This window comes from Larus michahellis, chromosome 18 (genome assembly GCF_964199755.1).
Source record: "Larus michahellis chromosome 18, bLarMic1.1, whole genome shotgun sequence".
Taxonomy (NCBI): Eukaryota; Metazoa; Chordata; class Aves; order Charadriiformes; family Laridae; genus Larus; species Larus michahellis.
Genome location: NC_133913.1, coordinates 3,188,935 through 3,215,133, shown reverse-complemented (window position 1 = coordinate 3,215,133; position 26,199 = coordinate 3,188,935). Strand labels below are relative to the sequence as shown.

At 38.6% G+C, this 26,199-nt stretch overlaps 1 protein-coding gene across 3 annotated transcripts; it reads left to right on the top strand.

The window, feature by feature from the left end:
- Positions 1–221: 221 nt before the first annotated feature.
- On the top strand, positions 222–25,240 carry BRCA1 (BRCA1 DNA repair associated). 3 transcript variants are annotated; one of them, XM_074562049.1, is made up of 23 exons: positions 222–695; positions 1,439–1,538; positions 1,892–1,945; positions 2,253–2,333; positions 2,842–2,930; positions 3,851–3,996; positions 4,686–4,794; positions 5,746–5,791; positions 6,118–6,260; positions 6,792–10,172; positions 10,821–10,906; positions 12,537–12,711; positions 15,044–15,176; positions 15,391–15,557; positions 16,034–16,359; positions 17,016–17,103; positions 18,607–18,684; positions 19,175–19,215; positions 20,571–20,654; positions 21,065–21,119; positions 22,316–22,389; positions 22,900–22,960; positions 24,026–25,240. In XM_074562049.1, exons 2-23 carry the CDS (start codon positions 1,459–1,461, stop codon positions 24,127–24,129), a joined length of 5,601 nt encoding a protein of 1,866 aa, XP_074418150.1. In that variant the 5' UTR covers positions 222–695; positions 1,439–1,458; the 3' UTR covers positions 24,130–25,240. The 3 variants fall into 3 exon arrangements, with proteins under 3 accessions (XP_074418150.1, XP_074418151.1, XP_074418149.1); XM_074562050.1 differs by having other exon boundaries at positions 328–501; positions 4,689–4,794; XM_074562048.1 differs by having other exon boundaries at positions 378–501.
- Positions 25,241–26,199: the final 959 nt, after the last annotated feature.

Below are 26,199 nucleotides of genomic sequence, written 5' to 3'. Positions count from 1 at the left end.
CGGGGGCGGGGCCAGGCGCTGTGGAACCACAACAACAAACAGACCGGGGAGCGCGCACGCGGGGGCACGCGGCGCGCCGCCAGCAGACACGCACTTCCGCGGCTGCGCCACGGTTCCCACAATCCACCGCGCCGGCCACTGCGCACTCTGACGCAATACGTGCGGCTGGGTCACGCGGCAAGCGGCAGACCCAATCAGCTGCGGCCTTCCGACCCCGCGACGGGGGCGGAGCGTGACGCCACAGAAAGGAGCTAATAAGAGGCCGCTTCTCGGCCCCCGTGCTGTGGTTGGGGCGCGCGATTGGCTGCTGGGCGCGCGGCGTCCTGTGGCACAGGAAAGGGCGCGAAATGTGATGGAGGCGCGCCGTCCCTGAGGGAGGGTGGGCGGCCCCTGAGGGCGGCGAGCTGGGCCTTGGGCCGCGCCGCTCCGTCCCGCCCGCAGGACCCGTCCCTGCGCCCGAGCTGCTGCTACTGCTACTGCCGCTGCTACTGCCGTGTAAAGGTCAGGGGCGTTCTCTACGTTTGCGGTACTCGCTGCGGGCCCTCCCCGCGCCGGTCGGTGCGAGCGGTCCCCAGGGCCCTTGGCGCGAGCGCGTCGGCTGTCTCTTCACATCTCATCGAGAAATCTGTTTCTGCTGTTGTGCTTGTGCGTACCCTTGCTGGGTTTCTGCTGAATGCTGCTCCTGTGAACCCTTTGTAAGAAAAACCTAAGTTGTGTTTTTGCAGAGGAACAGCTTGGCCGGTCTGCAATGATGTAGCTAGGGAATGATTAACAACACAAAGGCTTATTAGGAGACATGCAAGAATGCTCATCCCTTAGACAAAGGAGAAACCAGCCTATGCGGGTCGGTGGCTTAACGGGAGGATGAACGTTTAACTAAGACCGGCAATCATGGGTAATATTACCAAAAAAGGGAAGGAGTAAACAGGTGAAGTAAGAGGTTTAGAAGAGGTGATGGGGAGAAGTAAACAGAGGTGGAGCAAACGGAAGCAGTTTTAGGCCAATCGGATAGGCTGTAAACCCTGAAGTACCTAGCCAATGGGGAAATAGGGGAGGGAAACTTCGGCCCGGAATAGGGAATAAAAAGAAGTTATTTCAGAAACTCAGGGGTGCCTGCTTGCTGGGAGACCCATTCTTGCAAGAATGTTTAAATAAAAGGTGCTTTGTGTCGATTATTGCCTGAGCTGTTGTTATTGGTAAGGAGCGTTTCTCTCACGTTCCAGTCTGCTCCTTGGACTACAGAGACTTGACTGGTTTTGGCTGTAAACGTTCAGAGTGAGAACACTGATGCTGTCAAGCCTCACTTAAGAAATAGCAGCCAAGTGTTCGATACTGTTCAGCATGGTCTAGAAGAGCCGTACAGGAGGAAGCATGGTCATGGGATGCAACAGATCAGAAGCAAAAGTGATTGCTTTTTTTTTTTCTTTTTTTCCTGTAGAGTATTTTTGGATGTGAAGGATGGACTTCTCAGTGATTGCTATTGGAGATGTACAAAATGTGCTTTCAGCTATGCAGAAGAACTTGGAGTGCCCAATATGGTATGCTGGGAGAATAATGTGAACTTTCCATTAATCTAGTTAACGAGTCTTTTTCTCTTTTCCTTTCTTTTCAAATGCTTTGTCGGTTCTATGGGTTATCAGAAAGCAAAAAGAATTTTATTTTAAGGCTAAGTATATTGATGTTTTGTAAGGCTTAAGTGAGAAAGTGCAAGACAGAACTATATTTTGCTCTTATGTTCTTGTAAATTTTGCTTTTCTATTACAACCTAAATGTATCAGTCCTCTTTTTTTTTAAGTTCAGAAAAGTGACTGTATTTCTGAATCTTACTTTGTTGCTCCTCTTTTATATGTAACTTCTGTGTTCTTGTTTTCCTTCATTTTTCTTTTCGTAGCTTGGATGTGGTAAAAGAGCCTGTTTCGACAAAATGTGATCACATATTCTGCAGGTAGGTTTGAAAACTCGTAATTGCAATGCTTAGTCAGTCTGTTCTTATTCTCCATGCGTACTTCCTCTTTAGTGCTAGTGTTTTGATAACTTAATATGTAGCTATATTAGGGGAAAAATCAATTCTGAATAAGAAATAACTGTAGTTTCACAGGTGTGTCAAAGGGGATTGATTAATTCATTGTAATACCAGAACAAGAATACAGGCATTCAACTTCATTATTAAGTTTTTCTACTAAATGCCTAGGGGCAGTTTTAAAGAAAATAAAATCCCTTTCGTTACCATCATGATTGTTCTTTTGTCCTAGGTTCTGCATGTTCAAACTCCTCAGCAAAAAGAAAAAAGGTGTGACACAGTGTCCTCTGTGTAAGACTGAAGTTACCAAGAGGTAATGCATTTTTGCAAGGGAGCTTGAGGATGAGAAGTTTGAAATCTAAGAAAAAGTTAATCACTGTCTGAAAAATGTCTTGGCAGAAGACTAAAATAAAGAAGAACAGGTGGTTATTAAGTAGATTGTCAGTTTCTAAAGGAGTAATGCTTTAGTGCCTTAAATCAATATAAACTTTTTTGAGTGGTCGCAGGTGAAGACACTATTCTTAGCAACCATTTGTGCTATCAAGTATAGTCTGTAATATTGTTCAGTCATTACAACTAGTTTCTCTGTGCTAAACCTACATGAGGAAAAGTATGAATTTTTTACTTTGTGATAGTTTTAGTTCCCATAGTAACGGTTGTTTTGGGGAACTGTGTTGTTATTTCTTGGCAACAGTTTCTCATTGTCTCATCTTCCACTTTGGAGTTCTACTCTGTTTTTTGTTCAGCCTAAATTTTAGGATGACTGTTAATAGTTAACACACACATTTGTCTTAAAACAACACGTGGTTATGTTATTTCAGAAGTCTGAAAGAAAATTCCAGATTTAAGCAACTAATTGAAGGATTGTTGGAAACTATCCATGCGTTTGAGCTTGACACTGGAGTAAAATGTAAGTGTTGTGAATGTATACCCCCCACTTTTATAAAATTAGATTTTGACATTTGTATTATAATTATTTGCAGGGTATCTCATTTACTGTGCAGTACTCAATATGGGAAGAATTATCAAGCTTTTTCTTGAATGTAGAAGCATAAGTTCCATTAAGTTCCCAAATTTTTCCTACAGTAACGTTTTGAACACTCTTAAGGGGTTTTACTGTGCGTTTGATGACTCCAACCAACCTTATTTTCAGTTCCTGAAATATGGCTGAATGTGTACCAAATAATCTTTAATCTATAATTGCGTGGCAAAGTCTTGCTCTTGATTATGCCCAACCTTGCAGCTTTAACTTCTTAAACAGTCCTAGAGCCTGAATTAGGAAGTGCTATAACAGTGTACATTAACTTGTCCCGTTCAGTTATATCTTTTGGAATCCAAATTTATCCTTTCTACTACTTAGTGCCTTGTAAAGGGTATTGGCGAGTCAGATACATACTTGTTTATGTTTTGGGAAACAAGATATTGTTGTAGGGGGCAGGTGGTGGTTGTGGGTTTTAGTTTGTGGTTTTCTCTTAGTATATTGTGCTATAAAAAAATAGACTTTCTTTTCAATTTTTTTTTTCAGCCTGTTCAGTCATTCTAAAATCACTGGTATTAGATCCTGTTCTTGTTAGATTACCCATGTAAGCAAAATTGGTGGGGAAAATAGTTGGTAAGATCATATTTTACTTAATACTTGAAAAGTACCCATAAAGAGCAACTAGACTAATAATTCAAGCAGATTTTTTTCTTTGATAATTGTATTTTAGCTGTATATGTGCTAGTTGCATAGGGTCTATGCAAGGCTGTTTTATTCAGATGTAATACCTGTTGTCATGCTCTGTGTAAGAAAATATTTTTGCCTTTTTTTCTCCTATTGACATTTTTCAGTTTTAAACAGTCATCACTTTCCTAAAACATCCACAGAAGCCACTGTTGCTGAGTTCCTCTGTAAAGAAAGTTCAGTCATCCAAAGCAAGGGTTTCAGAAACAGGAAAAAAAATGCTAAAGAAAATGGACAAGAAAACTGCACCTTGGTATTTTCTTTCCCCAATTTATTTCTGTGCATTGTTTAGTGTTTTATTTCGAATGTGTATACATGTATACACATAGATGAATGGAATAGGAGATTTTTGGGTTGCTTTCAGATCACTGTTTGACTTGAATATTATTCCAGACAAGGACATAAAAATATTTTTGTCTTCCTAACCTACTTTAAAAGTTGTTTGCTTAAAAAAGTTCCTAACCAACTTAAAGATGATATTTTCATAATATATTCTGCTACTGAAACTATGGTTGAAACTGCGTGTTTAATGAGGCTGTATAACTGTTGGTAGGCTTCTTACTTTTTTTGTGGTAAGGCCATGAATATGTCATAAGAATTCTTAAGACATTACCTGACTTAGGGTGATTGCTGTGTGTATGAGTTTGTTCATGGTATGTTTCTTGTCTCATCTGCTCGTTACTGAATACAATGTTAAGTAAGATAAGACTGTTAATGATTTCAGCTGTTAAATGCATGATAATTGTTTCTATTAACACATTCTATTACTGATATCAGTGTGATAAATTACATGTATTGGATTTTTGTATAGAGGCTGCAAATTTAAATATTTAGTTCGTATGTATCAGCCCCACCCGCTGCTGTAGTTTAAGTAATTACTACTTATTTTTTTGCCAATAACCTACTGTTAGAAATAACTATTCCTCTCTATTTTCCTCTCAGCAGGAAGCTAATGTGGATACACGGCTTACAGATACCAGGGTCAAAAGGTGTTCCCTGAGAAACAAAACCCAGAAATGCGCCTCTGAAAAAGGGGTTTATATAGAGTTTGGTAAGATCTGTTGTAGAGCCACACTAGTTGAGCTTATGTCTAATGCTTGCAAAGTAATGAAAGGTGATGAAGTTCAAAGTCTTTGTAAACACTGATTTCTTCTTAACACCCAAAATGACAACAAAGGGACAAATAATGGACAACTTGGAGTTGGTAAATCAAAGGGGTTTTCACATAACTTGTTATATTGTAGGAGATAATGCTGCTGTAGTAAATCTTTAAGCCTCAGTGCAAAAGATCCAAAGAAGAGAAGAATGCTTATAGATGTGAAAAAAGTTATAGCTGTTATAACTAATGATAACTATGGTTTCCTAAAGAATACTAAACCTTGTAATCAGTACTTGAGGCTCTAGTTAATAACCAGAGATAAGATGAAATCTAATTGAGAAAAGAATATTTAATTTCTCTCTATCCTGGATTTTCAGAACTCTCTTTTTATCTGGTGCTGACTGCTGTGAGAAACAAGACAGACACTGCGAATAGTTTCTTTTCTCCCTGTTTCCTTAAGGAAGAAATGGCTCCTTTTAACAGAGAGTGTTCAGTGCCTCTCATTTTTCCTTATTGCTTCTGCCAAGATCAAAGAATCTGAGATAGATATTCGAATATATTGCTGACTTCCAGTTCAAAATTCTAAATGCTACCAGCTGTTTCATGTATAATTTTAGAAACTAGAAACTAACTCTTAAATAATGAACTCTTAGTAGCTCTCTATAACCAGTCACTATATTTAAACAGAATTTTATGCCAGAGCCATGTAGATATTTTTACATAGGAATCATTATAATTAGGTAAAATACTGCACAATTGGACTTAATTTAATCTAATAAAAGTTGAAAACATCTACTCTAGAAAGAACTAAGCACACATGCTTCTGTGATAATAAACACTGAATCTGGCAAGTCATCTTTCTCTGAATCATTTCAACCAGAGTAACAGCTGATTTGTTTTTAGGTTCTGATTCATCTGAAGAGCTTTTTAAACAGGCAAGCAATACTGGGTAAGTAAAGGTGTTTAAGGAATTCATATTTTCTAAAGACAATAGTTCAGTATTTTAATTCCTGTGTTTTAGTTTCTTAGCATAGGACTGATAGAATTTTTCAAGCTGACAAGTGATTTTCAACTTCAAGGGCATCAGGGTAGAATGAGTAGCTGACTCCGATCAGTTTGTCATATAAGAGGCTTTAAATATGTCTTCTAAATGTTCTGTTGCTTACACAGACATTAGATCTTCAAGAGAAAAGCACGTACTATGCTTTAGAAAATAAATGTTAAATTCAGGAATGTGGGAGGAGATCAGTGAAAGCAGATTTCCTGTCCCAACAGGTTAGAAGACAAAGAAGCACTTCAGATTTCATCTCAAGAAAAGCTAGAAGAACTTAAGAGTGCTGAGAAGGGGAATGAATATTCTTGCAATACACAGCCTGACAAGCTGGGTGCTGAAGAAGTAATTCTACCAAATGTCAGAGGTGTGTTTGTTATTTTGGTGAGCAAACGATTAAGCTTGAAAAAAGACCACCAGTTAATGTTTTGATTTCATGTGATTAAATATATATATATACTTGCAGTCTTGTATATTGTAGTTTTGTTTATGCCTAAAGCTAGTGTCAGTATAATACAAGACTTTATCTGTAGACTAGATACTTAAAATGTGATGTAGACTAGATACTTAAAATGTGGATGTTCTGTTGCACTGGAACAGAAGGAAAAAAAGTAACTTCATCAAAGTGCAAAACTTACTATAGTCTACGTAAGCCATATTATCCCTTCTAATACAAGTTGAGAGCGCTGTCTGGTAATTCATGTAAGAAGCTGGATGAACATGTTATATGTAATTTGATCTTTCTCCTTTTCTCTAGAGGGAGATTTGTGCAGTGTAATATTCTGTTTTGGGGGGAAATCAGAACAGTTCTTTTTAAACTTAGCAGCCATGAAGCTTGTCATTGTTCTTGTACGTGTAAAATAGGGCTTAATAATTTATAATACCTATAAATCTCCAGGTGAAAGTGATTTCTCGAAGGAAGGCTTGAACAAGAAAAGCACTCGGAGCATCACTGAATATGCCAAACCTGGCCAAGTGAATATGACTGAATACCGGAGTTCTCCTTTAAATGTTCTTGCTGTAGACCTGCTCACAGAGCAGTGTGACAGAATAGGTAATGCCAGTCCCTTAAGCAACAGGGACACATCTTTCTTTAAGCACACAGAAGAAATGGCTGCAGAGCAAACTCAGTGCAATACTGAAAGCAAAGAGTTTGACTTAAAAGATAGCTCAAAGAGCAGGTTGGATAAAAGCAAGGAAATAGATACTGTTGTACAAAGTGTGGAAGCTGTGGAAATGCACGAACCTGAGAATGATTCTGCCCATGAAAAAGAACCTCCTCTGGAGAAACTACTTCAGCCGGAGACACTTCACTGTGCTACCGTGAATCAAGTCTCTAGGAAGAGACTGAAGCGAAGCATTCAGAAAGTCAATGAATGGTTTTCAAAAAGCAATGAAACTCTGTCTTCCAGTTCTTCCCAGGATGATTCTGCTGGAGCAACTGATGTTTCAGGTGAAGGAGATACATGTTTATCAGATAAAGATTCCTGTATTTCAGAAAAGACTGACCCTATGGTAGACTCTATGGAAATTGCAGTGGTTGAAGGAAACAAGAGAAGGTCAAAACAAACAGCAGATAGCATCAAAGACAAAATATTTGGGAAAACATACAAGAGAGAGAGGAGGTCAAATGCCCCTATTATCTTGAGAGACATTTTACCTACTACAAAAAAGGAAGAAGTGACGGTTGATAAGAAATGCTTGAATAATTCCAGTAAAGGCGGACTAAAACGAAAAAGGAAGACTGCCCGTGTCCTGCAACCTGAAGATTTCATTCAGAAAAAAGATACAGAAGAGGCAGGTGGATGCCCTCAAAGCGTTAACCGGTGCCTTGAAGATGCTGAAAAGAAAAGATGTGATGAAAGTTCTGCTGTTAGTGAGAGTCACTTCTCTGAGAATGGAGAGGATAATGCACCAGCAGAAACGGAGGAAGGAGGAGGAGGATCCATATGGAAAAAAGCTACTGAAAAGGTGACTGGCAAGCACTGTGACAGGGAACTAGAACTGAATAGCTCTGATCAGAAAAGCACTAAAAAAAGTTCTGCAGCAAAAAAATGCAGGCGTTCTACTAGAACCATGTGTGCTCTGCAGTTAGTAGTGGATAGAAATTCTGTTTCCCCTGATCCAGGTGAGCCACAGATTGATAGCTATCCAAGCAGCGAAGAACCAAGGAAAGCTGATTCTGAGCAAAGACAAGTCAGGCGCAGCAGGAGGCTTCAGTTACTTTCTGAAGAAATTACAAAAGAAACAGGAAAAGGAGTAGTAATTAAAGGAGCAAGAAAGTATGACAGTGATCAGGAAGAGTTCTTTAAAGTCCAAAGAAATGTGTTAGTTCCCACTTCTGAATGCAAAGACCTGTGTGAGCCCCAGGGTACGTTAAGTTACAAGCCACTCACTGATCTGAAGGGTGGTGATCTGGAAGAAAATGAAGTACAGGTTAGTCTAAAGAATTCATCTGACGCCGCAGAAACTGGAAGAAGTTTCTTCAATCCTACATCTTCATGTCAGTGTTCAAACTATAGTTCCTTTGCACCTGATGCAGGTTCTCAAGGAGGCGAAATACTTGATAGCTGTTCCCTCCTACAGCCTCCTTCAGTGACTGTCGTGCAAACTGCTTCCCACCCGACTGAAGAGATGCCTGAATCAGGTACTACTTTCCCCCAGGATAGCGGACATGATAAACAAAATGTTCCAGGGGAATTCGGAACTGAAAAGTTGCCAATGGCTAAAAATGTTTTGGAATTGACGAAGGAAGCTGAAGATAGTGAGTTAGACACACAGTATCTGCGAAATATATTTAGGCATTCAAAACGCCAATCATTTAGCCTTTATCCTACACCCACAAAAGTGTGTGCAGTAGAAGATGCCACTTCTGAATCTTTAAAGATACCATGTACTGATCAGGTAGAAAATAAGCACGACAAATATTTAAAAGCAGAAAACTTGCAAGAAAAGAAAACAACTGCTGAAAGCTTGAGTAGGGTTTGTGAGAAAGAGGAGCTTAAGACCTATGAATCTGCTTGTGTTAGTCCTGTGACTTGCTTTGTCGACAGTACTGAATGTGCGCACACAGGGGAACATCAAGAAGATGTTTCACAGGTTGCGAATCAAGGGAATCTGACGCCAGTAAGAATTGGTACTGCTAGGACTGAAAACAAAAGCAGATCACAAAAAGGAGAACAGGGAAATGAAAAGACAGTGTCAACTGACGCAGGAATAGAAAGCGAGCTGAGAGAGAATCCAATCAAAAGTAACAGAAGCCGAAGTGATCAGAGTGATACAGAAGAGCACATTTTCAAAAGAACTGATTTAAACACAGTCGATAAAATGTGCTTCAGTTCAGAAAGCTATCAAGCAGGAAAAGCCAAAGTTGTTGACAGCAGAGGACCAACACCACATTTTCAGCCCAGATCAATGATTTGTCCTGCAGCTTGTCAGCAAAAGCCTGCTGAATTCACCTGTGAAGTCACTGGGGAAAAAAGCAGCAAAAGAGAAAGAAAACAAGTAAAGGGGAATGAGGAACAAGCAACCCAAACTGCTAGCACAGGGATGCCTGAGTGTTCAGTCATGGAGGCTCTAGAGGAACCCCTTCAAGGGAACAGTGATTTTACAGGTTTGTCTGAAACCCCCGATGGCTTACTGTGCTCTGATGACGGTATTGAAGAGAACAGCTTTTCTGAAACCGACAGGAGAGAGAGATCTGCTGTGTTTGTAAAAAGAAGTGACAATGCCCTGGTAAAAGAACTGCACGATAGAAATGTTAATTCTAAGCCAAGTTCTCAAGGTATTCAAAGATCTCGAAGAAGAGCGCGAAAATTGCAATCTTCAGATGAAGAATCTAGTGAGGATGAAGATTTACCATGTTTTCAAACTTTAATATTTGGCAAATCGATGAGCACACCTTTGCAGATCAATAAACAAGGGACATTTGTGGTAGCGCCCTCAGTAAGTCCTGTCACATTGCCTCACAGTGGAAGCCATGATGACAATAATATGCAGAAAATGCCTGAAGCTGCCCTAAGTAGTGGGTGTGTTTCACCAAGCCAGGAGTCAGAATGCTCTGTCAACTTGTTTTCTTCCCAGTCCAATGTGTCTGAAGAATCAGTTGATGGAGCACAAGAACTCAAGAAACCTTTAATACAAGGTCATACATCCAAACAAGTGAGCAATGAGAATGAGAGTAAAGAAACTTTTCAAAGTTGTGATGGAGAGCGGAAGAGAAGCAAAACTAACTTCAAAGATGAATGCCAGGAAGACCCAAACATGGGAGCCAATCTAGGTACAAACCAAGATTTTTATCTCTGCAGTTGTGTTTGTAATGTCATTAAACCTAAGGTTTTGGTGTTTGCATGGGAACTTTGTTCTCTGTTTATGTGGTGCTTGCTCTTTTAAAGGAATCATCCCTAAACAATCAAACAAAAACCCCTCAGTGGTTTATTTCCTGAAAATTAAGTTCTCCCAGTGTCCCGTGTTCAGAGCAAAAATGAGTAGACTGGGCACTAGAGGCTGGACTGAGTCTGCCTGATGGGAATTAATTCTTGAGTGAAATGCTAGCTTTCTTACTGCAATGTGATACTTGCATCTGTCAGCAAAATTTCATAAAGCTTACCTAAGCTGTTTCCCCAGATGAGATGTTTGTTGAAATTGGCCGTAGAATTCTGTAGTGCTTATTTTGACCTTTTTATGGCTTTCATAAATATTTAGGACTCTCTCATCACTATTGGAACACTTTGAGTCCTATTTACTTTGCCGTATGTGTGGCATGGTATTCAAAATATTCTGTGCTTCTAACTTCAGTGTTTTCAAAATGTGTAATTTTATTATAGTTAACAGTTGGCTAAAAGGTCTGTGTGGTAAGAGATTATGGGTAATGTTTCTTGGTTTGTTTTTTTTCTTTAATTAACTCAGATTTTCTTCCACCTTCAAGGTGAAGCATCTGGATATGACAGTGAAACAAGTAATGTAGAAGATTCATGTGGACCGTTCTCTCAGGGTGAAATCCTTAGTACTCAGGTAAGTGAGTTTGTGCACTAAATTCTAAAAGTAGTTTGCATTCTAGGATATAAGCTAGTACATGAAAGCTGTGAAGTCAGGGTAGTGGGAAACTGCTTTCATCATAATTCTTTGTGTCACTAGATTACTTCGAAGAGCATAATTAATGAAGAATTATAGAACTCCTTCTATGCCATTATTTGTCCAACTTTGCCTTCCATGGTGACATTACATTCTAATGGCCGTAATTTGTTTTGTGGTATTGATTACAGTGCTTAATTGTGGGAGATGCTAGTTAATGAATCTCCACGCTTGACCAATGCTGGAAGCCTCAGCTTCTTGTTTTTAAAAGCTTCCTTGGTAGTAATTTATAATGATTGGTGATAAGGATTGTGTTTGCTACATTATGATATTAAAAGCACGGTGACTTGCCTTCTAAGGGTAAAGACTAAATCAAATCATTCCATATTAGAATATCAAAGATCTAAGACCTAACAGGAAGTGTCCAGTCAAAGGTGTGCCTAGCACAGTATGTTTTCTCTAGTATTAATTTCCTGGCTACTGCTTAATGGCCTGACTTTATGTATCGAGTCATTGGTGTGGGGGCTTTTGGCTGTTTTGGGGGATTTTGTTGTGTGTTTTGGGTTTTGTTTTGTTTGGTGGGTGGGGTTGTTTTTTGTTGTCGTTTGTAACTTCAAGGTAGGTCTTATGCCAGATCTCTCTCTTCAGCATTAACAGCCCTATGGGTTTTAATATTTGTCAAAGAAGACTGAATTTAATTTTTGTGCTTCGTGAGTGGTTCTTTACACTGCATCAGTGTAAAATATGGTTAACTGGCAGGACGTTGCTCCCTGACGTAGCTTCATTCGTAGAGATTCTGGGATATGCCTGGATTGAATGGAATAGAGCGGCATGGCTTGGTTTTGGTTTGTTGTGTGATGGGGGTTTTCTGTGTGGTTGGGTTTTTTTATTGATTCAGTAACAAGGAAGTTCCACACGGTGCCAGTGCTAGAGCTACAAATGCAGTATTCAGCGCTGTGGAAACTGCTTTATCTTGTATGGCGAAGGTTTTGGTTTTTCAAAGGATCATTTGAAGCCTTGAGCTCCTCTTACGGAGTTGTAGATTGCATGTTTTTAATAGAGGATACTTTTCAGAGAGAAAGTAAGGAAGAGTAGGATGAAATATTTTATTCCTTTTAAATGGTCTTTGGGGTTTTTCAGTAATGGTGGAAAGTGCAGAGGCTCCATACTTGATGATCATTATTAAATTTTAAGTGGCTACAAACTAATACAGTTGGAGCAAAATAATTTGTAAAGAAATCTGTGCAGACGTTTGTGGTTTTTGGTTTGTTTTTTTTTCCTGACTGATTAAGGTCTGGTGAGCCGTCTAAACTGAAATAATTTGAACAGCAAAATGACTGTGGTGGTGGTGGTTGGGTTTTTTTGGTTTTTTTTTTTTTTTTTTCTTTTGACATAGCACGTGTGCATTATTTATTACGATAAAAGCCCCACAGTCCCCTGTGGAACACATGGTAAAAACCAATTCATAATAACTTTGCTGTTTCTAATTTTCAAGCTGTTGTTAAAGAAATTAATCTTACTGTTTAAAACTGACTTTGCTGATGTTGGCATAATTGTGTATCCTTTGCAGCAGAAGAATGCTATGCAAAATAATCTAAAAAAACTTCAGCAAGAAATGGCTATGCTTGAAGCAGTGCTGAAGCAGCATGGAAGTCAGGACTATGAATTTCTACCTATGCATAGGAAACTGCCACATTCCAGTACTGAAGGAACACTTGGAATGGAACAAATGGGACAAGAAAGAGGTAAAGAGCAATGAAAACCTTTCCCAGCTTTCTTACAAACACTTGTGTGACTATTACTAGTTCTTTTTTCACCTTTACCACAAGTTACAGTGTTAATTTAAAATTGATACATTAGCAGTATTTTACCTAAATTCAGCTGTTCAGTGAGGCATACATGTTTTATTTATAGCTTAGGTACTACGCTTAGTCTAAAAAACTCCTGTTACAGATCTATGTGAGATTACGTGGTGTAATTGTATAAACGGTGTGAGTAGGCCTTGTGGCTTGGCAGTGCTAATCCAGGTTGCTGTTCTGCCAGCTCTACTTGCGTTCTTGTTTTCTTTTGCTGGAATGGGTAAGGGACTGGGAGCGTGGCTGGAACACCCTTAGGGACTTGGCCTCTATTGCTGTGGCAGAAACTGTACTTTAGTGTATCAAGGAACAAGACAGAAATTAGGTTAGGTACATATTGGCTGCCAAAAGTAATACCCTACAGGTCAGGCTGCTGATGGGCAAAGGAGAGGAGAATACCTGTAGTGGTGTGTAAAAACCCCTGCACAGGACATTAAGAAAAAGTTCCTAGCTGGGAAGTGCACGAGGCGGTAAATAAATGGTGAAAAATACTTTAGTAATCACCAAAGGCTTATTGTATATTGAGGATAAAGTGAGTTGCTGCCAGCTATGTAAGGAATAGTGAGAGGGCTTTGTTTAAGGTTTTCCTGTGTTATGGCAAGACATACTGAGATTACTGTTCTGACAACCTGTCTGCAACAGAGCATAGAGCATTCTTTGAACAAAGCCTACAGGAAGTCCAGATGTTCATCGTTGAACTTCTCAGTGTTCTAGAACGGCACCCAGTGCCGATTTAAAGATTTCCAAATATGTAATGCTTATTGAACTCTTAGATAAATGGCACCAGTGCTTTATTATCCTACTTGCAGCTAAAAATTTATATCTAATTCTGTGGTCTTATTTCAGTCAGTTATCTTTCTTTTTTGAGGGCAGCTGGAATAACTAACATCCTGGATTTCAAAGTTATTTAGTGTCTTATGTGTGCCTTTAGTCTGTATGTATCTGTGTCTTTAGTGCCTTTACTGTGTATGGTTTTCACTGTGGAGTCTCTTCTATCTAAATTCATCGTTATTGTGAGTGTTAGTCAAATATCACAAAATGATCTGTAGATTGCTTTTGATCTCCTGAATGATGGTGGTGTACTGTGTGAGACCTTTAGATTAACCTCCACCCTTTAAAAAAAAAAAAGTCAGCCAATATGGTGCAGCCATACCAATAGATCTGCTGCTTGTATGTTAGTAAGTTGGTTTTTGTTGTCAGTGTAGTCTGCATCCAGAAGCTCCTTCGTGGAGAAAAGGGAGCAAAGACATGAAAAAAAAAAATGAAGAGGCTGAGCCTTTGAAGGGTACACAGTGGTTTGGTCAAGTCATTCAAAAATCAGAGGTAACAGCATCCTTCCTTACTGTGGCTGCTGCTTTGGTACCTGGATTCCTGATAGGAAAGTAGGGCCATTTTTTGTGCAACAAACTCACTGTAATCCTCTTCTGATTTTGTGTTCCTGATTTAACCCCTGCACTGTGTTTTCAGCCTTCTCTTTCTGTCATCTTTTGGACATCTTGTGCTGTTAAAACGTTAACAGTATACTTAACGCTAAAAGACTGGTTACAGTCCACGCTTAATTAACAGAGCTCGTTGAATTGCGTGGCATTCAACCTTGCTACAGTTTGAGAATATTATTTCATAGAGAAGACTTTGAAATGTGACATTTCTAAGCCCAGTAGGCCAAATTCACAAGATAACTATAAATAGAGTGCTTGAAAATTAAGTCAGCAAATCAATGGTTAGTTTCATTCAGATGGGAAAACTATTTAAAGTAATTTCATTAATACAATGCATGTTTACATTGTTATGCTAGGATATGGATTTCTGACTCATAACACTTACTGATTAGAGGTATTGATGGTTTGATAAAAATTACAGGCATCTTTAGCTGTCAAATAAATGCCTCTACTGCTTTTGAACAGAGATAGGGTAGTGCATTGAAGTAATTCGTAAACAAACGGCATTAAATAGTGTAAATTTGCTTTCAGCCTACTTTATATCCTATTTTTTTTCCACCTAATACATAGCTGAGATCTTTGTTTTGTAGATGATTTAATATGTGAAACAAAATGTAGTTGTTAGCCATGCTTCAAATGGCTTAGTATTTTGTGTAGATTTCTGCTTTGCAGAAATTGCACTTGCATATCTGGATTCAGATGCTTGACTTCTTACCTGAAGAAACATTTAACAACAGTTGCTTTTATTTTGCTTTTTTAAGAATTATTTTTCTTTTTTAAAGGGGCAGAATCAACCTCAGAAGGAAATTCTGAAAATCTTAATCGCAGAAGTTCAAAGGGATTTTCAGCCAATGATTTCCATGTTATGCCAAGTGATTGTCTCAACAGTAAAATCAAAGAGTTAGCAAAAGAAAGGTAAATGTGTTTGGTTTGGGGTTTGTTTGGTTTTTTTTTTACTTTTATTTCTAATCTTGTATTTAAAAAGGAAAAAAAACCAAAACCCCAAAAGTCTTGAAATAAATAACTCTCAGGTTTTGAGCGATGACAATAGCTTAGCTGTTGCTATATGATTCTGATACTTATAAGATTAAAAAAAAAAAAGTATTAAAAGCAATTTCCCTCTCTCAAGGTCTCTAGAATTGTTGCTTCCATCTTCTAAATCCCGTTTGTTAAAGAGACCAGATTCAGAGAAAGGCCTTCAGTGTGACAATGTTCTGAAGAACACAGCTCCTTCTGGAAAGACAAAACCTGTGCAGGAAGCAGTGCCAGAATATAATCAGTGTCAGCTTGAAGCAGGTAACATTTAAGAGGGGTCCAACATGTTTTGATTCCTGCTCTTTTCCTGCTTTTTTCATGTTTTCACATATCAACAAAATACAACTTTTTCTTGTAAATCAAGGATTTTAATTTGTATATTGCTAGTCAATTTAAAAAGATGTTACTTCTCATTTGGTTGGTTTTGTTTGGTAGCCAAACTGTAGAGCTGCCCATCACAATTGGGCTGGATAGCATTTTTGACAGTAATGGGGGTTGTTATATGGCTCATGTATAAATTGTTACTTCTTGACAGATGTGCTACTGAAAGTTTCACTGGTATTCTAGTGTCTCAGCTATAGATCAGGAAAAAGTAATGATAGAGGCAAAGGTGAAGTAATAAACAAATAAGGAGAGAAAGTGACTGCAGCATTTAAACTTAAAAGGTAGAGCAACAGCCTTCCACCATGACTACAAGGATGAAATTGTTTCAAGGAGTAATTTCTCTTTTCCTTCAGAAAATGCAGATGAGCAAGAATCTGGGACCAGGCTAAACAGTGCATCTGTCTTATCAAATCTCTCTGGAAATGTGACCAGGAGTCCAAATAACTCTTCCTCTTCTGTAAGGCTTCTTAATCCTCGGACTGCGGAAGCAACGAGTCGTTCTGTTGTAGCTCAGAGTGCTAAGAAAAGCTCTGCTGAGGAATGTAAATCAAAGAGAAGTGTGTGTTTTCCTGTACCTGTTCTGCAAAATGCAGCTGGGACAGACAATGCTACAAGTCTACCTGTGACTAACAGGAAAGAAATGTCAATTGTGGCATCAGGTCTGAATAAAAGTGAACATGTAAGTATATTTCAGAAGTTTTAGTGATCATTTGTTAATTGTTCCTGATTTACCACTGTAGTCCTCAACATAGGTCTAAGTATAATGGAAACTAATCTTACAGGAATTGCAGACGAGTAATACAGCAGCTCAAGTCAAATTTTTTCACTCCTAAAAATACAAAGAACGTTGTCTGTGAACAGCACTGTTAAGCTTAGTGAAGTTTGAACTTTTTAAATGACCGCCTACTGTGTAGGGGGAAAAAACACATTATTCTGAAGCAAGAGGACTTTACTTCTAGAAAACCTTGGGGCTTGGAATGAAGGGGGACTGGTTGGTTAGTTCCCTTAATGTTCTCAGATAATGCTGTTTTTCCCGTATTCTGATCCATAGTGAGGATTTCTGTAATTAATTAATTCTGTATTGCTAATAAACCTGTTTCCACAATCCATTTTTAGGAGGATATGGCTTTTGATTTATAAACTACTGACCAAGAGCCCTTTAGCCTATTGAATAGCGCCAAAATTATTGACTTTCAATGAGATGTACATTCTGTGTGCCAACACAAATATAACCCTTACTTTAAAACGGTTATTATTATGTTATACTGCCATAAACTGCAGTTGTTGTCTTTTAATCTGTTTTGCTAACTATTACTTTTCTTAACTGTTTTTCAGTTGGTGGTCCAGAAGTTTGCCAGAAAAACTCACAGCACTTTATGTAACCACATTACTGAAGAAACAACCCATGTCATAATGAAAACAGGTTTGTTGGGAGCTTTGTGAACAAATCCTATGTTTGCACACCATATAGAATTTTAGCTCTAGGCTAACCAGTAAGCAGACAGTTCAACAATAAATTTGGTTAAGTTTGAGGAGGAGGTATGAATTATGTTCTTCTCTGTCCTAAATTTTTGTTTAAACTTGGGAATACTTATTCTATTTCACAGTATTAGAGTGAGGGTGTGCTCGTTTCCTTGGGTGATTTGAAGTTAATGTCACTTAATTTTCTTCTCCAGCTGTTTGGTCACCATTTTCAGGTGTTTACAGCATGTTAACATGAAATAGTTCAGAACCAAACAAAAAGAAAGCAAGATAGTTCCTAAAGAAATAGGATACAGACATTCTGGAAATAAGATGCTATTTTGGTTTCCTAATTCCTTGCAGAGATTATAAATGCTGTTTCATTGTAAATTTTTGAAAGAAACTTATCTTTAATAGAAAACTGGAAGTGGGATTTAACTTTATGTATAACTGATGGTAGTTGATAATGAAGGCGTGCTTCCACAGGAACAAAGCAGAACTACCGTTTCATCGTAACTATTATTTGTGTGCTTAATTACGGTACTTAAATTAGTTTTTGCTCTTTGGTAGAGCTCAAGAATCCCGTTATTAAAAGCTTGAAGGAACTTTATAGAAACTTCAGTACAATACTACAGTTTCAAATTTGAAAAATGTATTCTGGAAGAGGTAGGGTTATATTGACTTCAGAAAAGAATAACATTCATCAGTAAAATTAAGTTACTGTATTGCTGTGTCTAGGCATGGGTTATATTTAAGCTTTCTACTGAACCTAGCACTTAGCTTTTAACCAACATTTTCTTAAAGAGCAAAATATTTTCAGCCAAATCTGGGTGTGGGTATGATATATATCGTGCTTGCATTTTGCTTCATAGAAGCACTTCTAGCTGACTTGTATTTGGGGGTGATGTATCCCACAAGCCTTCCTTGCTTTTGAAAACCAACATAGAAAAGAAGCCAGAAAATCCTGTTACTCCAAATCTATGGACTCAATTTTTGCTGCTTTCTTCAGGGAGTGTAGACATATAACCATATGTTTTTGGAGATGTGGAGTGTTTACTCTTCATACAAATGCAGATAGGATAAACTGCCTTCTGAAGTTGTGCTTGTTCTGGTAGAGTAGAAGATGACCTTAAATGGCCAGTCATCTGAAAGTTTATGCTAACGTTAGGCACAGAATCCTACTGTTGGTGTCCTCTGTCTTGACCAGTATTCATGCTTTTGCTTGCCTCTTGTCTTCACTGAATAACTAGAAGGGTTCAGAAGTTGTACCATCTGACTAGTTTCTCCTCACTTCCTTCAGTTTAGTAGAATCAGGACATGAGAATTCGTAACTTTTCTATAGATGGTGTTGATATTTGCTGCTGCACTTAGCGAAAAAACTTTTGCTTTTGGATATAAATAACCTGAGCTGGTTTATTTACTAATGGCAAAACTGAAAGAGATACTATTCTTGTTTGATCTGCAGATAAGGAGCTCGTGTGTGAACGGACACTGAAGTACTTTCTGGGTATTGCAGGAAGAAAATGGGTAGTTAGTTATCAGTGTAAGTATAACTTGTTTTGGAGCTAAATGGTCTCTGCCCTCCTACCACAAATGTATTCCTTGCTTGTTCCAGTAAAAAAAAAAAAATCTCTTCATGTCTTGGCATCTGGTGTCTTGCAGAGTTTCTTCCAAATACTTTTAAATAAATAGTAATATTTAAAAAAACCCCAACAAACAGCAGTATCAAGCTTCTTTCTCTTCTGAGTACTTTTCCTGCTTTCAAATAAGCACATTGGATTGCTTCCCACCCTGACAAAATTCTTTTCTCCCTCTTAATTTAAGTCTTTGAGACACATCGCATCAGTGCAAAATTAATATTCTTTATAAAAAGTAAATAAAATTCTTTAAGATCTTTCAGGCATCATGCTGTATTCAGTTTTCCTTAGTACTAATACCTTCAATTTAATATAGCAAGGGAGTCAGGCTATTGGCAGTGGAAGAACAATTTTGCTGGATAAAATGACTTGTCCTGTTCTGCTCTTTTTATTTAGGGGTAATTCAGTCTTTTAAAGAAGGAAGGATACTGGATGAGGTAGGTCTTTTATCTTCAGAGTGAAACATCAAATGTGTAAGCAATGCTGTTACATTGATAGACCTATTAGTAGCCTCGGATATTGTCTAAGCATTTAACATATGAAAATTTGGTTCTGAAGACTGGGATTCTGATTTTACCAAATGTGAGCACGAAAAGCCACACTTAGGCTGTATCTATTCATTGCTATTGAAGACATAATGGGTCCCTGTTATTTTTTGGAACAGGTTATAGGTGTATTTTTTTAAGTGTTCCTACTAATATTGATGGATTACAGCATAGAGGAAGCTATCTATTGTTTGCTTAAGGAAATAACATTGGAACATATCTATATATATAGCTTTGGGGATTTTTTAAACTTCAGAATATCTAGCCAACTACTGAAAACTCGTTCCAGCATTTTCTACCTTTCCTAGTAGAAATCGCTTATTTGATGTGACACTGATTTAGGTGGATTTTTGTATTCCTGGGTAGTATTTGGATTCTCATGCTCTAGTAGAGATTTTTGGAGAGTGTCATATTTGTGACACAGTATGGATATCATACATCTAATGAGCAGAAATGCCGACTTTTTGGTATGAAGTCCATATGCCCCTTTGTCAAGCCAAGGGTGAAGAAAAATCTTAGCCTCAACAAAGCCCTAGGAAGGGGTAGTAAAGGCCCTCCTGTGCTTGGGGTGAAAGGAGGAAGTTGCTACCAAATTGACAGGGAACGCTAGAGTATGGGACAGCTGTTAATGTTGTCGTACATTCTCACATTGATTTAAGCAAGGAGAAGAGCCTCCAATTATAAGGAAAACCATCTTTTTTTTTTCTTTTTTTCTTCAAGTAAACTGAAAATATGCAGCTGTTCTTGTAGCAGGTTAGGCTGCATGGAAGTTTTGGAGAAGTTTCAAGACAGTATTGGAGATATGGGAGTTTGTCACATGTAGGCCTGAAATGATCAACTGCAGTGCTGAATTTTTTATTGATCTATACACTAAGTGAATGCGTTGAAATCAAATAGGTGTTGAAGATCTAGAGCTTATGTACTGACAATTAATTTCTATCAAGTGAGACTTTACTGGTAAGTTAATTGTAGTCCTGCAGTGTGCCCCTTCTTTTGTACAGTTTGCTGGGCTACTATACAGTGTGACTATAATTTTGTTTCTTTAAAAATTGTTCTAGCTGCAGGGGTTTCGTACTGCTTTTCATCATTTTTCTTGAAAAGCCTTTTAGTTCCTTTTCTGCACACCCTTAATTGTAAGATTTCCAGTTCTGAAATCTGACAACTTCTTCCTGTTCTGATGCAGAACTCTGTCCAGGAAAGTGTTCTCAGTCTCTAACTTCTGATTGCTTGTTTGTGCTATGTTCCAGGAGAACTTTGAAGTTAGAGGAGACGTAATCAATGGGAGAAACCACCAAGGTCCCAAGAGGGCTAGACAGTCTCTAACTGAAAAGGTATGAGTACATGCGGGATGAAAATCCTGTCCTGCCGTGACTGTTTCAGATACGTGGCTACGCTAGCTGAACGCCTGGAACTTCTTCCAATTTCTCTGTGCAACTCTGTGTATACAGAACAGCAAATGAAGTGGTTTTATACATGAAAGGTGAGCTCTGTCAGCAGCAGAGCGGATATGCTCAAGTGACTCGCTATGCTTAGAGTGAATGCTATATTTTAAAAACATCAATATAGGATAGCACGGGGTTGGGTTTTTTTGCTAATATTCTTTTGTTTTGTAGGTTATGAAGAGCTTCGGATATACTTTGTGAAACAGTGGTAGCTTGATAACCAGTCCTAGAAGGGCAGTGAAACCAGCATCCCTTAAAGATACCATATGTACTCTGCTAACATGTTCCTTGTTTTTCAGATCTTTAAAGGCTTTGAGATCTGCTGCTATGGACCTTTCACTGATATGACTACAGGTGTGTCATTTTAGTGGAATTAAATGATCTCTTAGCATAAAAAAATATTTGGAGGGAGATGTGTGCATTCACCAAAGTTTTACATTTGGCCTCTTCTGGGATAATTCTGTACCTCTTTTACTCTGGAACTTTCAAAATACCTACATGAGGTATAGTGTAGGTAACGAACTTTATCTGGTTCTATCTTCAGAATGGAAACAGTGTTCTCTTCTATGTGGGTGTCCTCAGAGAGCTGCTCTGGCAATTTTGCTCTGTTTCAAAACAGGTCTTTTTATCTAATTTATCTCTGATTCTCTAGCAATGAAGGAAAAGCATTAATATCATGCTGTCTGGTAATTGCTTTAGATTCTATTGAACACTTGTATTTGAGCATTTTTCCTCTGTCTTCCTAAGTATCATTTTTCTGGCAGTTGACACATCCTCAGTGTAATCATTCTAGCAGAAGATGTTAAAAATGAAACACACAACAAAGACAGAGGTTCATACACAAAGAAAAAACTGGGCAGGATGGCTTCTTTTTGTTAGTTTAAAACTGAATAAAGTATAGTAGATGTTTTGAAAATTTAAGCTAGAATTTTTCTTCTTAAAATATTTGTACCTCTCTTCCCATTTTCATGGCGCATTCAGCAGGTACTTTCTGATTTGTCCAATATAACTTTATTTTTGACTGGGTGAAATATCCTCACATCTCTTGACATTTACAGTAATTATGACAGAGGATGCAGTGCTTTCAGCTGCTGCAGCGATCATCAATTATGGCTCTTATACTTGAGAGACTTATTTATCCTCACTATCAATTCAACAAATTGGTGGGAATTAAATACTCTGCCTACTTTTTTTTAATGAGAGATAATCACAGTTCTAACTTCTGATTTTTGATTTTAATTTCACGTCTTACCTCCTTATGATAAGAGGAAGTAAATTGTTAGTAACTTTCTCTTTAAGTTTTGGGCGTGTGATGTTTTGCTTTTTCAGGGCTTTGTGTTTTGTTTTGTTTAGTCCTGAGGGAAGCGAGGGAGTTGATGTTCCTCAGCAGGCTAGAAAGTGAAAGGACTTATTCTCTACTAAGGCTTACATTTCATTCAAACAATGATAGTTTATATCTTGGAACAAACACGTGAGGGCTTAGGGAATAGCATCAGATTCAATGGGATATAAAACATTGAAGTAATATACTGTTTATCTGATTTCTTCAGAACATCTAGAATGGATGGTGGAGCTTTGTGGTGCCTCTGTAGTGAAGCAGCTTCATCTGTTCACGCACACAGCAGTAAGTGCTAATGAGTGTTACGCTTCCCATAGTGAATGGTCTATAGTTACGTAGCGTTGAAAGATTACCTGGCCTTCACGGGCTTGTCGGAGCCTGATGCACGCAGGAGCTGTCTGCACGGGAATGACACCAAACTGCATGGCAACAGTTCTTGTGTTCTAGGCTCTGGCCACTCTGAATTAGAAGACAGGCTAGTTTGTAATGGAAAACCGTTCAGAGTACTCCATGTAGGCCAGATAGCTCATCTCTCTTGAAATCCGTGCTGAGCCTCACTTTCCAGTGCAAAAAGCCTTTAGTGCCTTAACTTAGTCACAACGTTCCTGGAGTGAAATCAGAGAAAAATCTTAGGAACTAATGTCTTTGTCCCTCTACTAGTGCTTACAGTCCTCTCTGAAGTGATGCTCTGAAGCAGAGTTAGCACAGTTATCGCGCTCTGCAGGTAGGTGTGAGAGTGATTTAATGACAGACAGATAACAACAGCATTTTTATTTTCTTACCTTGAAATCCTAGAATTCTACTGCTGTCGTGGTTGTGCAGCCAGATGCTTGGATGGAAAACACGAATTACAGAGGTAATATGACACACAGTCATGAACTCTTCTATAGTACGCACCGAGTGTCTTTATCATCTCAGTCCTTTTAATAGTTAAATATCAGAGAGGTTTGTGGAGGAATTGAAATAAAATCGTACTGCATCTGGAGATGGAGATAGGTCTTGGAATAAAAATCTGGAAAGACAAGATGTATTATCTCAAGAATCAGTGGTAGAGTCTTAAAAGGTAGTCTGGCAGGCAAATCCTATTCTTGACTCAGTTGTCCTGCATATCATAAGCTTTACAGAAACTTTTCTGACTGCAGGTAGTTTCTAAAAGGTGAGGAAGCGTGCCCTTGGAGGACTAGTAAGATCTAGGAGAAAGCCTCAGGTGGGGCAAGATTCTCTTGGTCTGGAAAGAGTATCTAGCTACAGGGTGTTGAGTGCTAGAGCTTTGCCTTTGATTTAAAAAAACAAACAAACAGGAAAAAAAAGTGCTCCGGAGAAACCACGAGACTGAAAGTGCGAGTGTTCCAGATTAACTTACTTTTAAATGAGGTAGTAGGTATTCTGGGATGAATGGGAGCTGGTTAGGCTGTAGTGGAGTTCAACAAAAAAATGGAGCAGGAAGATGATGTAAAAACAACAGCTGTTTCCATGGCACTGAGAAAACGAGAAAATAAAGAAAAAGACCCTGAGATGGTGAAGAACAGTCTGGGAGCACTTCAGTAATTTTCTGTTGCTTCTCTCTTAACGAGACTCATTGCTTGTCACATACTAGTACGCCTGAGCAGACAGGAACTGAGGCTCTGTCACCGAGGTCCTAAATTAAAAGATAACAAGGACTGCACTCTTTGCTTTTAGTGTTTATTCTGTGGTGTTCATAACTTCCTGCCTGACCATTTGCCAAACAGCTATTCTTTTTGGAGCAGCAAAATTATCTGCATTGTTAAAAGGAACAGCAGTGCCACGTTCCTGGTTTTTATCGAGGCCTTCAAAATGCCAGAGATAAAGCAAACAGCTTTAGAAAGACATCGGTAAGCTCACCTTAAGCTTGCTTTGCCTCGTTGATAACAGTTTTATCGTTTGTGTCTTTGTCTTGCAGCAATCCAGCAAGAGAACAATGTTGCCATGGTGACTCGGGAGTGGGTATTAGACAGCGTTGCCTGCTATGAGTGCCAGGAGTTGGATGCTTACCTTGTGTCCTAAGGGTGATCTGCAGTTCTCTTTCACCGCTCAGAAAGTCTCATCAGTGCTGGTAGTCTGGTAATTGTTTTAAGGACTGAGAATTTTTAAGTCACTTATGCAGAGATTATGTGCATGTAGTGTTCTTGTTCAGAGTAAAATAACTACATTTTTTTAACAATAAAGTTACTTAATAGTATTACCATATGAAGACAGAATTACCCACTGTTCTTTAAAGATGAACATTTCTCATTTTGAAATAGTCCTTTAAATTAACGTAAAACAAATTTAAAAAGTTAGAAAATGTCAAACACGGCCGCCTCAAAGAAATGGTGATGTAGTTATTTACCATTGCAGCCAGTTCCTGTTTATGTACCTGAGGACACTCTGGGGACTGTCATTTAAAAAAGTAATATTGGGCTCAGGGCTTGAATTAAAACGTACTTGCGCTCCCGAGTAACCTCCGCATTTTCATTTTGCATAAATACATGCCCTGAGTAAGGGTGTATACCAATACAATGGAATATTATTTTGTAATTGCTAATGCATCGGCCTGGTTAATCTTAGGCCATGGATTATAGTTCTGTTGAAAACTATACGAACAGCTCTCCTATTGTATACAAAAGTGGCGACTTGCCCTAACCGGGAAAATCAGCCACAGGTACAGCCCGTGAAAAGCCAGTACTTGATTCTCAACATAAAGCAATCCTTAAAACCACAAGCCTATACCAGTCAGTCTTATTTCTGAGAAGCGTATGTGGCACCTGTGAAGAGGTAATAAACAGATGCACTTTAGTATCCCAGTGACTTTTAATAAGCCCTATAAGAATCTGCTTCCTAATAGTTCCTGCCTGCAAAATGAGAGTGCAAAGAAAATAAATTGCTTTTTATGGAAGAAAATATGTTGCTTGTTTCTGTTGCCAAGCAATTCAGCTTCATAAATAATTTTGTACTTTCAGAGCAGAAAGAGAACCTGTTTTCATAAAGCTGTTGTTTTAAAAACAAAAAATAAAAATGTAGCTAAGTTCAGAGAATTGTTTGGTGCCCAGATGCTGCTAGGTTGTCTTGGAAAGTTATAGAAAGTGTGTTTATAAGTATTGGAACGCTCAAAAGAAATAAAATTATTTTGGCAAGTATTTTGCTTAATTGTGTAGCTCTTCTTACATGAATCAGTCGCTCAGTCTCTGCATTGAGGCATAGGGGAAAAAAAATACTTGAAGTCCAGCCTCCTGGAATGGGGGAAAGGAGTGGAGACTTAACTGGAGGAGGTCAAAAATGGAAACTAGAATTTCAGAGCTGGAATCAGAATTGTAATTTCCATCAACCTGAAAAGCAAATGCGTTATCGAGTGTCTTGGCAGTTGCCAAGTGGTGGCAAATGTAGTCTAACTAGGCATTGCTCCTGGTAGCATATGTGCTGAAAGTGTTTGCTTGGTTGACGTACATTATTTTTTTCTTTTATATGATAGTATTTCATAACTGTTGAGGCTGTTCAACAGAGCCTTGCCTTTGGACTGATGCTCCTCTTATCTCTAGAGCCCAGGTTGGTTGGGGGTGGTGGTGGTGATGTTTGGTTTTTTTTTTAAATCTACATTTCAAAAGATAGCTGGGGGGGACGGCTAAGTGCGGCCTGTTAGATGTGAGTAAAAGGCCCAGCATCTGTTTTGCATCTGCCATTGAGAAATTGTCCCTCAGATCATGACACAAAGGTTGTACTTTCTAGCAGGTGAGGTACTAGCTCCAGCTAGAGAATTGTCTGTAGGAATGGCACCTGTGACATCACCCTCCTTCCTTGGAGGTGACTAGACTAGATTTGTGGAAACTTTGTTTTTAATTAAGTATCATCTGTGGACTCTTGTGGTAACCTGTGTCTCATTTAAGATTTGAACGAAGTGAAACAGTTTGAATAAACAGACAGCTAAAGGAGGGATATGCTTCCAGAGAAGTAGACTGTCTAAGGGGAGCGGATGTGGCCTCCGTTGTGGAATCCAAACTGACTTCTCTCATCTGAGTTCCGGCTTCATTAATAAAACTCCAGCTCTTGGAGCTTCACAGCCACTACCTGGGTTGGAAAAGCCATTTTAAACATGAGGAT